General features: G+C 40.0%; 1 protein-coding gene across 12 annotated transcripts in view; it reads right to left on the bottom strand.

The window, feature by feature from the left end:
- STYK1 (STY kinase 1) overlaps positions 1–12,961 on the bottom strand; it is a 40,396-nt gene that overhangs the window by 15,139 nt on the left and 12,296 nt on the right. The window contains exons 1-6 of one of the 12 annotated variants that reach the window (XM_087442742.1): positions 6,737–7,099; positions 5,612–5,846; positions 2,976–3,101; positions 1,455–1,511; positions 666–817; positions 94–228 (exon numbers count right to left, since the gene is read on the bottom strand). In XM_087442742.1, the coding sequence (XP_087298868.1) occupies positions 94–228; positions 666–816 (286 nt within the window). In that variant the 5' untranslated portion in view covers position 817; positions 1,455–1,511; positions 2,976–3,101; positions 5,612–5,846; positions 6,737–7,099. Of the gene's footprint in view, positions 1–93; positions 229–665; positions 818–1,454; positions 1,512–2,975; positions 3,102–5,611; positions 5,847–6,736; positions 7,102–12,961 lie in introns of those variants that run through there. The other 11 variants (XM_087442743.1, XM_087442740.1, XM_087442744.1 and 8 more) reach the window with 11 other exon arrangements.

Below are 12,961 nucleotides of genomic sequence, written 5' to 3'. Positions count from 1 at the left end.
CCATTGCAGGGACCTAGACCTCTAGATTTGGGTCTTATTTTCTGCAATCTCCATCTTCTCTGAGCCTCTGCCCAGCCCCAGTTTGAGCTTTACCTCGGAGTCCAGAAGACTGTTGTTGAGCTCTTTGTTCTCTGATAAAAAGCCACAGGATGACCCCAAGAAGGATGAGGAAGATGCCAACCAGGAAGGTTGGGACAATGATGATTTCATACTGATGCTCCTGGACAACTAGGTAAGAAATCAAGCAGGAAAAGAAGAGAATGAAGAAGCAGCCTAACTTGTCCACACAACTTCCTCTACCCACCAGTCCTCAGCTCATCATACATGAAATGATCATCTCTTCCTTCTTCCCCTCTACTTCCATTCAGTGGAACCAGTATTGAGAACAACTCGCTAATCAGAAACCCCAGTGTCCCTGTTCTTAGCTCATCAAATGTGCTCTGGGTCTCTTCTATCTTCTTCCTACTGAGAAGGACGAAGCAGCACATCTGGATCTCTGATTGGCACTTGATCCCCTTCATAGACAATGGCCTCTGGTCCCTATTCTTTTATCACCATGCTGTTCATTTCTACTAGAAATCAAATCATCTTCCTTCTAGAATCTATTCAGATCTTAGTCTCCATCGTCCTAAAATCAGAGGATAGACATCTGTATCTCTACTTACCACACAACTTGTCACTGAGACTGCTGCATTCCAGTAGCATTCGTGTCATGCCCCTCTCATCTCCCATTGCCAGACAGCTGTCCACTTCTATGCTTGACTCACAGAGAATGCACAGAACACAGCTGAGAATAATTCCCAAGGATTGAGTCATTCTGAAAAAATAAAACAGCACACTCAGAATTTTAAACTTTGTATAGATCACTAGTTATTAAGCACATGCCTACCTGGAACTCTCTGAGCCATCAATTCATCTCTATCCATCTACCTGATATTCAAGCTGGAAGAACATTTTTTTCGTGGCATTTTTCTCTTTTTTATTATACAGCAAGTATAGCCCTGATCTGATCTTATCCTTTCATGCCATTGTTTCCCAGATTATTTGAAAGGCTCCCCTCGTACCCAAGACTCCTGCCACAATAACCAAGTTCATGTTCACAGCGCCTGTCTGAGCAATTGTGGTCCATGGGTTTTGTGGGGAAGATCTACCTCCCCTATAGTCGTTAAGCAGGTCTCATTTTCTTTTGCTGTGTTATCGCTTATTTTTTAAACAAAACATTTAATTTCATTTTTATACAAAGTTAATTCAGGAATGAATAAATAGTTGGCACATTTCAAGAGAGATGAGCTATGCATTTTCTTTCTTTCTTTGAAACATCCCCCTATGGCATTCTCACAACCAATTAACAGACAGCATTTATCAATAAAAACTATTTAATTCTGCAGCTCTCACAGCTCCGAAGATCTTCCCCTGCCCATCATATGTAGATAAACACAGACACTCATTCTTACCAATATAGAGATTGAAGGGAGTGTCAGAACCAAGCCATCATCTTTCGCTCTCTCCTTCTTAAACAGAAAGGAAATATATTCACATGGTTCAAAAAGAAAAATGTAAGATTATATACCATAAAAATCTCTCCCACCCCATCCTTCTCCATTTATCCAGTTCCCAATTCTCCAAGTAGACTATAGTTACTAGTTTCTTGTTTACCTGACCAGAGATTCTTGATGTGCGTCACCTTTAATTCTCTATAATCAGCACATATTTGAAATTACACCTCCAAAAACATGGTTCTTTCTTTCCGAAGAGAACTGACGTTACCACTCTTCCATATTTCTACAAACTCTATTTTGCCTTTGGTTAACAAGTCTCCCCTGGGTCTATGGCCAGCAAAGCCTACTTCTTTAATTCTGATTGATCTGAAACAAAATATGCTGATTTTCCACTGTCTAGGTATCCTAAATATGTGATCTAGTTTTATAGTGATTTGAAAATAAGGTAAAATTTTAAAAATCAGAATTGTAGCTTTTATGATATGCTGTATTGTACATGTGTTACATTAGTCATATTATGCTGTCTTCTATTACATTACATATTGTATTTTATTATTGATAATAATAACCACAATGTTACTTATTGAAGCAGAGTCTCTAAGTGCCTGAAACACATGTGTCAAGAAGGTTCCCAGCTCCAGCCAAGCCCTTTTCACTACTCCTGGAGCTTCGTGAGCTCGTATGGGAGGGTGAGAGTTAAACAATTCCCTTACAACTCAGAAGGGAGACAGGTGTGTGGTTGGTTGACAGAAGCCCAAGTAAACAGAGGAATAGCCAGAAGGAGGAAAATTGCAAAGAGGACAGGGAAATTCTTGTCTGTGGGTTTGTACATAGCAAGGGATCTATGAAGTCAATGAATAATAAGACAGCAAAGTCCATCTCATCTAGTTAGTAAGCCAAAAAGGCAAGGCGAACAATAGTTGAGAAAGTTTCCACAATTCCACAGGACCACATGGAAAGAAAAGCCCTTGTAGTTGGGCAAGAAACAGAGCCTTGAGAGGGCGGAGCGAAGGAGAAGCTCTTAAAAACAAAGCATTAGCTCAGCAAGGAGAATTCAAAAGCTATTCGAAAGTTTCTCACTGCCATTCTCCTTCTTATTTTCCTTTCCTCTTACTTCCTTTTCAGGGCATTATCAGACATAATTATTTTCATTCAGGAAGCAGCCAGTTAAACAAGTTTGGCACTCTGGGAGTAGATTCTGTGAGCATAATCTCTCTTACCATAGTACAAGTGGAAGAAAGGGGCAGTCAGCAGCCAGCTCAAACTTGTGAGCTCTGCCCAGAAACCAAACTACACACCCACTAATACATACTGAAGGAAGTCATGCAAAGCTGTGTGCACATGTCCCCACATAGAACTGCTCATAGTGGGCCACCCTCAACTACAGGCACATGGCCAAACACACCTACAGCCAATGATTCAAATCCACGTTTATACCCTTGCACCTGGATATCACACTTATTACAGAGCACTCACCTTTGGATACAATTTGACCTGCTGCTGCATTTCCTGAACAAGGTCCTCACCATCAGTTTTATTTGTGCATAGATAGTTTAAAAAGGCCAGGCTTATTCACACCTAGCAGCCCAATGAAATTGGATGCTGGAACAAGGAAATAAATGTATAGTGTGGAGAGGCTCACTCAATAAATTGTTTTCCAGCTGTTTGTACAATAAGCTCTTTAAAATGATTACAGTTTGGCTAGAGGCATTTGGGATACACCAAATGAGTCTAGAATTTTTAAGGTATACACACCAGGCTTACCCACGTATTCATGAAAGCCTAGACAGGAAACCTTACCACACAGAGCACACCAAAGCACTTGTATCAGAAGATGCCCATATTCACTTGTTACAACAACATTGCTGTCTGCATCATTTTTCTCCCTGCAATTAATATTCAGTTACCACATGATTTTGCCTGCCCACTCTGTGTTGAGCTGAGAAAAGGCATGCCTAGATGCCAAAACCTTCTCGGATGACTATTCCTATGGGTTAGATTCTAACCCATCTAACTCTTAGAAGACTGTTCCTGAGCAACATTTCTGTACAATTTGACCAAAACTCTCTTTCAATTACATCTAAATAGTCTTCTCACTGTGTTTAACAAAAATGTTAGCTAACACTTTTTAACTATACTGTAAAATCCTTAACTATATAAAAGGTTATCCCACATGCCTTATCCTTTCATGCCATTGTTTCTCAAACTATTTTTAGAGGCTCCCCTCCTACCCAAGACTCCTGCTCCAGTGCTCAAGTTCATGATGAAAGCACCTGTCTGAGCAATAGTGGTCCATGGATTATTTGGGGAAGATCTACCTCCCCTATAGTCCTTAAGCAGGTCTAATTTTCTTTTGCTGTGTTATCACTTATTTTTAAACAAAACATTTAATTTCATTTTTATACAAAGCTAACTCAGAGAATGAATAAACAGTTGGCAGATTTCAAGTTCTCTCTTTAGTGCCATGTATTACTAAATTCAGGGCATTGGAAATCAAGAGTCCAGTGAAATTGTGAAATTGTTTATTCTGATAACTCTATTTGATGGTTGGAAAATATGTACACAGCTTGCCTATCATTTACACATATCTACAGTGCCAAATCTCTTTAGGCAGGGCTCTAGTTAAAACAATACTATTGCCTTACTTGTGGTTATCATTCCCTATTTTTTTTTCTTCTCAGTTGCTTCTGACTTTCTGTTAGCATATTAAAAAGTTTAGCTTCCCTCTTGATTTGAGAATCTAGAGAGGAAAACAACACAATGAAGAAAGAGATGCAAATAGGGAGAGGATGAGAGTGAAATGAGGAGTGAAGTCCACCCCAAATCTTTGCAAGACTGTAGTCTGGAGACCATAGAAATTAATGATTATATCTAGAATTGAACTAAATATTAATATTAACTTTCCAAACTCTTACTCATACTCACAATACAAGCATAATATTACGCTGTATCTCTGCATCGTTTTATTACATGCAAAGACAGTTCTATTTGCAACAATAACACAACTCTCACTAGTGAGGATTCTGTTCAATTAGCACAAAATAGTGTCCCAGATATAACCAGCAATTTACCCATGAGTATCCAGAAGAAACTCTTCTTACCAAAATACATCTACAGATAGAACTCTAAAAATTAGATACATTCTCCTGTACTCTGTCTGCCTTTCTGTTGTGAGAAATTCCTTGATTGACCTCCATATAACATCTGGTCCTGCTACCACAAGGTGTGTTTATATCCATTATGCCAGCCTCACCCTCGACCTTACCACCTGCACATCAACACAAGTGGATCTGCCAGCCATGTCTTTTTATATAGACAGGTGGCCCAGCTGCCTAGATGGGCACCACACCGGGTTAAGGGAGTTATTAATAGCTATGGGCTATGGGGCAGAGGACACAAAGACTTAAAGTGAGAAGGGAAAACATATGGAGGTAGCACCCCAGACTGATACAGTTTGCCTTCTCACTCAGTCGCTCAGCCTTCTCTTCTCCTCCCCATTCATCCTTATCCTTGAGCTCTCTAGCCAAAAACTCATTTAATGGAATGGACACGTTAAATTGGAAATGAGATAGGAAAGAACTGCTCAGATCTAGAGGATTCCAGAATTACTTATCTCCAACATTCTGAAAAACAAGCTGTCCTTCCTATTTTCACATCCAATAAACATATATTGAGCAACCATAATGTGCCAGGTATCATACTAGGCACTTTCACATGAAGGAAGAAACTGAGGTTTGAAGAGATTAAGTTCTGAATTAGCCAGGGTTAAAAAAAACAAGTAAATGGCAGAGCAAGGTTTCATGCCCTAATTTTTTAATTACAAACCCAATATTTCAACGACTTTACTACATGTATGTACTTTTGTCTCAAAGGGACAACACCAATAGTGTCAAGAAGAAATTATGTCAGAATCCAAAAGAATCATGGAAATCATAATGCTGAAACCAAATTGCACCAACAAATATACCATAATTTGGAAAAAACAAGTGAATAGAATCTTCCTGTACATGTGTTCTCTAAGGTCTTATGGGGCACAGACAACATCTGCACGTCTGTCTTCAAAGTGTATTCTGAAAATAAGACTAGAATCAGAATTTTTTTCCAGTACTCACCAGATTATGAAATCTTGGATCATTTTCTTTGTTTGCTCATTTTCCTGGGTCTGACCCCAATCCTATTTCTTATCTTCTGCTGTTTGAAGGAAAGGGCCTAGTTTCCAGGACTAGCAATCTTTCTCTGAGAGGGTGAGAGTCAGGAAGGGGCCAGAACTCCCAGGGGGCAGAGCACTGGCCTAAGAATTAGGATCACCATGCTCCATCTTGCAGGGCCCCGGGCTCCACCTTTCTACTGAAGCAAAACCATAAGAGAACAAAGAGTGAATGGAAGGGCACACCGGAGGGGTGACCCTCTTTAATTCCAGAGAATCAGACTTGTGTAGATAACTCGCCTTCTGCCCGGCGATATCTCCTAGTGTGGATGAGGTGGAGAAGAGAGGGGGTTACCCAGATGGAATCTCTTGTCCTCTCATTCTTCTCAGATACAGAGGGACTGTGATTGTTCTGATCTCGACCCTCCCCCACCTTCCTAGAGACCCAGGGCCTGAAATGCACTTTGAGACGATTGGAAAAGAAGCTCTGCTGTGGTGCCTGCGAGTCCTGACCCTGTTTAAACAAAGATCTTTTCACAATAAGACAGCATTATCAGATTTTCTGGCTTGTTATTTTTACCTGTCTGCAGGAATTCCTGAAACACAAATGATATACAGTAGAGATGAGGAAGCCTAATTTGTATCTTGGCTCCTCCCGAAAAGTTTGCTCTGTAGAGGAGCAAAAGGATTGCAAGACAGGCTCCGTAACATCTAGGAAGGAATGCAGTGCTCACCAGCCCTACAAGCAGCGTCAGATTTTAAAAATGATTACATAGATGAACACAGTTTATTTCCTTTGAGGTGTTATATAAATTCATTTTATTTTTATTACAATTATCCTTCTATTTTTCAAGTTCCCGATTCCATAATCCTACATCTACCACATTCAAACTTCAAAAGCCCATATATAATATATCTTAAATTAGATATTTTTCCCGCTGATTATTTTGTCTTCCTGGGATTATTAATCAACAACAATGTCCCCAGCCCGGAATAAGGGCTATCAATAAGAGGGAAAAGCCGAGAACTCACAACCGCAACCCCCTCTAAACAGAATTGCCTCTGATCGTCTGTGTCTCCTCTCTCCTACCTGATTAACACACCAGAAGACGCCTGCACATGCTGCGTGGGGCTCCTTTCAAACACCTTGTTCCTACTGTTGTCAGTCACATTACATTTCCAAGGATCAGTCCCCTTTTTTGCTACTCATCCTGCTCAGTTTTTCCTTCTAAGGGGAGACTTCTGGTACTTTAAAAATCTTTCAGCAGCTTCCCCCCATAAGTGAGGAGATCTATTTTGTTTTCTGGCCACTCCTCCAGCCCAGCCTATTCTAGCACACTGCCCTCTGGCAGAGAGGAGGGCCCCCGCCAAGGAGGACAGAAGGAAGACAGTCTCTACAAAAGATTTCAGGAACACACATGCACGCATACACACACTTCTCATTCTCTGATAAATGAGTCCCAGACCCAGGCAGGCAGAGAGACAAATGGACAGGAGAGTTCACAATCAGGAAATCAACTCAGCTGCCATTTACCTTAGTGCTGTGTCATACAGGGTGTGTCCTTGTAAAGATTCTATACATAGAATGTAATCCCAGGTAAACAAAAACAAATGCCTGGCAAGATGAAAAAGACACCTCTGGGAACACATAACTATCTCATTCTGCATAGCCAGGAGCAAACTGCAGATTCCCCTCCGTAGGAGTGGGTCAGCGTGCTTCAGAGCTGAGTGGCTGGGAGTGGCGGGAAGTAGAATTAGCACTGACCTGGTGCTGTGATAACAGAGTCAGAGGTTTGAACTTCTAATTCTGGTTTGGTAGGTGATTCATGGTGCATCCAGAGGCATATCACTTGACCTTGCCATTCCTTCTCTTCCTAGTTTAGGGACCAGGACACCTGTTTCTCTCCTGAGGGCAGTAAAGAACTACAGAAAGCAGCAGGAAATGAATCAATCAGAAAAGGCGCAGGCCAGGGGCCGGCCCCATGGCTTAGCGGTTAAGTGCACGCGCTCCGCTACTGGAGGCCCGGGTTCGGATCCCGGGCACGCACCGACGCACTGCTTCTCTGGCCATGCTGAGGCCGCGTCCCACATACAGCAACTAGAAGGATGTGCAACTATGACATACAACTATCTACTGGGGCTTTGGGTAAAAACAAGGAGGAGGATTGGCAATAGATGTTAGCTCAGAGCCAGTCTTCCTCAGCAAAAAGAGGAGGATTAGCATGGATGTTAGCTCAGGGCTGATCTTCCTCACAAAAAAAAAAGAAAAAAAAAAGAAAAGGGGCAGGCCAACCAACAAGTCCCCTCAACCAACTATTCCACCTCGCCTCTCTCAAATTCTGAAGGCTCCCTTGGCTCTGCATCTTCCTACCCATATCGTGGCAGCCCCAGAATCTCACAAGTTTTCCTTCCTCTCCCTACCCTGCCTATAATTTCCTATGGAGTAGTGGAAAGAGAAGGAGCTTTGGAGTTGGGCTTCTATTTGACTCTCAGTGAAACCATTCATCATGACTGTGCATAAGTTATCCTAACTTCCTGAGCCTCTGTTTTTCCATCTGTAAAGTGGAGACAATAATATCTATCTTTAAAGACTGTTGCAAGTTATATGGGATAGTTTATGTAACATACCTAGTACAGTGCCAGGCCCATTACAGACAATCAATATATATGAATCTTCTCTTCCTCCCTCTCTTCTTCACCTGTCTCCCAGGTTGGGAGGTAGTCACATAGCTGTACCAATCAGGTAAGCATATATAACTGAAAATAATAAGACAAAACAAAAAACCTATTACTGAAATATGTATAATATTTGTAGATCTAAGTATATGTAGTCCTGTGTATGAAGAGGGAGTTAAAGTAATCATAAAGTTAATGTGGGTTTTAAAACTCTTCATACATCAACTGGGTGTCATTTGACAGCCTAAGTATTACACCTGCTAGAAGGTCTTTGAATTTTACAATCATGTTGAGGAAGGGAGATTTAAACAAGATGGATCAAAGAGCATAATGCTGTGAACTAAGGTATAAAAACAGATAGAATGCTAGACAGTGGTATATTAATTAATTAGTTAATTAATTAACCTTCTGTCCCTAAATTTCTCAACTCCTTCTAGCTGATTCCATTGATAGTACTATCTGCTGGCTAAATTTTCACCCAGTTCCTGAACCAACCTTGAAAGAGGCGGTAAGGAGCTCAATAGTCTCAGCTCCCCTCTCTCCATTCTTACCATACTCCCCAATCTGAGAAGACATAACCTTGTTCCATTTTCACAAGGTCTGTCCTCCAGCTACTCATGCTTCATATCCAAGCATCGTCAAATCTGGAGCCCTATCCTGAATGCTTCACAGGTGGATAGGGCCTTATTGTCCTCTCTGCCTAAACCAACCCTTTTTCATGAGATTAGAACCTTTGCTCTATAATCTGGTTACTGAGGTCCTGCTACAAATGGAAACACCTCCCTGGATAAATACAGCTGCTGGCCTGGTGCCTGAATAATGGCCATCACCGAATCCCCACTCTATTTCATTCCCACCCACGTACCCCTGGACCTCTCGCCTCTGTGTTCTGCTCATCACATTAAAACCCAAGCTTCTTATGCTTGCCTACACTTGACTCTATAACTGAACAGTTCACCTTTACCTAGAGTCTACCTCTACAACCTAGTTAGTTTATCTCAAATCACTCACTCAGACAACTGGCCCTAAAGCTAATGAGAGATAAGAGAAAAACGTCACCAGTGGATACAGGCAAAAGGGAGATCACTCATGGTCATAGATAGAGCAGTTGTAGGGCAGTAGCAGAGTCAGAGAGTGGGGTGCTTCAGGGAATAAACAGAAGTTGAGGATGGAGAGAAAAATGTGTTTAGGTCACTTTTCTAAGATGTTTAACTATGAATGAGAGGACTAAGATAAGGAGTTCAGGGAGGACTTATATGGCTGATTTGTTTGGAAACTTAGGGCTCCAGCAAGATGAGGAAGGGTACTAGCACACTTTGGGGTGGAGGGGCATGTTCTAGGCCTGAATATATTACAAAGCCTAACACACACATAAACATACACACACACACTCACACACAATGACACTGAAAAACAGAAAGATTAATAGAAGACATAAATATCCCAGATATAAACTACATATTTGGGACTTTAATCTAAAGAAGTCAGCATGAAAGAAAATAAGCAGATTCTCAAACTGGCTGCACATTAGAATCTCTTAGGGAGCTTTTTAAAAAATACCAAGGCTGGGGCCACTCCCACGCCTGGTGGAGATTATAATGATGATGAATCCCATAAGTTATGTTTTTACCTATCAGCACTGAAAAAAGGGAATGCTTCCCAGAAGATACTAAACTATAGTTGAGGTTGAGAACTACTGAGGTTGATTATGCATTATATGATTATGCATAATATGCATCTTATGGGTTACTCATTTGCCGAAAATAATGTAGATCCTTGCCTCATCCCTATGCAAAAATAAATTTTAGTTAGAAAAATGACTATATGTTTTAAGAAACATAAAAAATAACAGTATAAATTATATTGGATGGGGGCCGGCCCAGTGGCGCAAGTGGTTAGGTGTGCATGCTCCGCTGCAGCAGCCCGGGGTTCACCGGTTGGGATCCCGGGCACACACCGGTGCACTGCTTGTCAAGCCATACTGTGGCGGCGTCCCATATAAAGTAGAGGAAGATGGGCATGGATGTTGGCTCAGGGCCAGTCTCCCTCAGCAAAAAAAGAGGAGGATTGGCATCAGATGTTAGCTCAGGGCTGACCTTCCTCACAAAAAAAAAATAAATAAATAAAAATAAATTATATTGGATGGTGAGGACTTGCTAAGTTTAAAAGAAAACATTCCTTCTAAAGAAAAAAAAATCACAAAGAAAAGATCATCCAATCAATCCATGAATAAAAGTATAGAAATTTTATAGTAATAAATAAGAAAATTACTAAGAAGTCAATACATAAATGGTACTGGAAAGTGAAAAACAAAAGAAAACCAATTCACCAAACCAGATGTTTAACAAATATGGAAGCAGGGTGAAGTAAAATTAAAGATGTTCAACTTAACTAGTAATTACATAATACACATTAAAATAAAAACAAAGTGCAATTTTTTTGCCTATCCATTTAAGGAAAAAAAACATTGAAAGAGAGAATTTTGATGCTCTGAAGAGCTCTATTTTAAAAAGCCCACTCTTATGGAGGGATGGTTCAACATTAGCAAATCAATCAACGGGATACACCACATTAATAAAATGAAGAATAAAAATCACATGATCATCTCAATAGATGCAGAGAAAGCATTTGAGAAGATACAGCATCCATTTATGGTAAAAACTCTGAATAAAATGGGTATAGAGGGAAAGTACCTCAACATAATAAAGGCCATATATGACAAACCCACAGCTAAAATCATCCTCCATGGTGAAAAATTGAAAGCTATCCCTCTAAGAACAGAAACCAGACAAGGATGCCCACTCTCACCACTCCTATTTAACACAGTATTGGAAGCCCTAGCCAGAGCAATGAGGCAAGAAAAAGAAATAAAAAGGATCCAAATTGGAAAGGAAGAAGTGAAACTGTCACTATTTGCAGATGACATGATTTTACATATAGAAAACCCTAAAGAATCCACCAAAACACTTTTAGAAGTAATAAGTGAATACAGTAAAGTTGCAAGATACAAAATCAACATAAAAAATCAGTTGTATTTCTATACACTAACAACGAAGTAGCAGAAAGAGAAATTAAGAATACAACCCCATTTACAATTGCAACAAAGAGAATAAAATACCTAGGAATAAACTTAACCAAAGAGGTGAAAGATCTGTACACTGAAAACTATATAACATTGCTGAAAGAAATTGAAGAAGACACAAAGAAATGGAAAGATATTCCGTGCTCTTGAATTGGAAGAATTAACATTGTTAAGATGTCCATGCTTCCTAAAGCAATCTATAGATTCAATGCAATCCCTATCAAAGTTGTACAACATTTTTCACAGAAATAGAACAAAGAATTCTAAAATTTATATGGAACAACATAGGACCCCGAATAGCCAAAGGAATCCTGAGAAAAAAGAACAAAGCTGGAGGTATCACACTCCCTGATTTCAAAATATACTAGAAAGCTATAGTAACCAAAACATCATGGTATTGGCACAAAAACAGACACACAGATCAATGGAATAGAATCGAAAGCCCAGAAATAATTCGACGCATCTATGGACAGCTAGTCTTCAACAAAGGAGCCAAGAACATACAATGGAGAAAGGAAAGTCTCTTCAACAAATGGTGTTGGGAAAACTGGACAGCCACATGCAAAAAAATGAAAGTAGACCATTATCTTATACCATACACAAAAATTAACTCCAAATGGATTAAAGACTTGAATGTAAGACCAGGAACCATGAAACTTCTAGAAGAAAACATAGGCAGTACGCTCTTTGATATCAGTCTTAGCAACATATTTTCAAGCACCATGTCTGACTGGGCAAGAGAAACAATAGACAAAATAAACAAATGGGACTACATCAAACTAAAAAGCTTCTGGACAGCAAAGGAAACCATCAACAAAACGAAAAGACAACCTAACAATTGGGAAAAGATATTTGCAAACCATACATCTCATATGGGGTTAATCTCAAAAATATATAAAGAACTCATGCCTCTCAACAACAAAAGAACTAACAACCCAATTAAAAAATGGGCAAAAGACCTGAACAGACATTTCTCCAAAGAAGATATACAGATGGCCAACAGGCACATGAAAAGATGTTCAACATCATTAACCGTCAGGGAAATGCAAATCAAAACTACAATGAGATATCACCTCACACCCATCAGAATGGGTATCATTAACAAGACAGGAAACAACAAGTGTTGAAGAGGATGTGGAGAGAAGGGAACTCTCATACACTGCTGGTGGGAGTGCAAACTGGTGCAGCCACTATGGAAAACAGTATGGAGATTCCTCAAAAAATCAAGGATAGAACTCCCATACCGTCCAGCTATTCCACTACTGGGTATTTAGCCAAAGAACATGAAAACACCAATGCATAAAGATACATGCACCCTTGTATTCATTACAGCATTATTCACAATAACCAAGACTTGGAAGCAACCTAAGTGCTCATCTAGGGACGAATGGATGAAGAACATGTGTTATATATACACAATGGAATACTACTGAGCAATAAGAAACGATGAAATCCAGCCATTTGTGACAACATGGATGGACACTGATGGTATTACGCAAAGTGAAATAAGTCAGAGGGAGGTCAAATACTGTATCATCTCACTCATTAAGTAGTAGA

Source organism: Ceratotherium simum, chromosome 17 (assembly GCF_057802395.1).
Source record: "Ceratotherium simum simum isolate JZ-2026a chromosome 17, ASM5780239v1, whole genome shotgun sequence".
In the NCBI taxonomy this organism is placed as follows: domain Eukaryota; kingdom Metazoa; phylum Chordata; class Mammalia; order Perissodactyla; family Rhinocerotidae; genus Ceratotherium; species Ceratotherium simum.
This window is presented reverse-complemented; position numbering and strand designations above follow the sequence as displayed.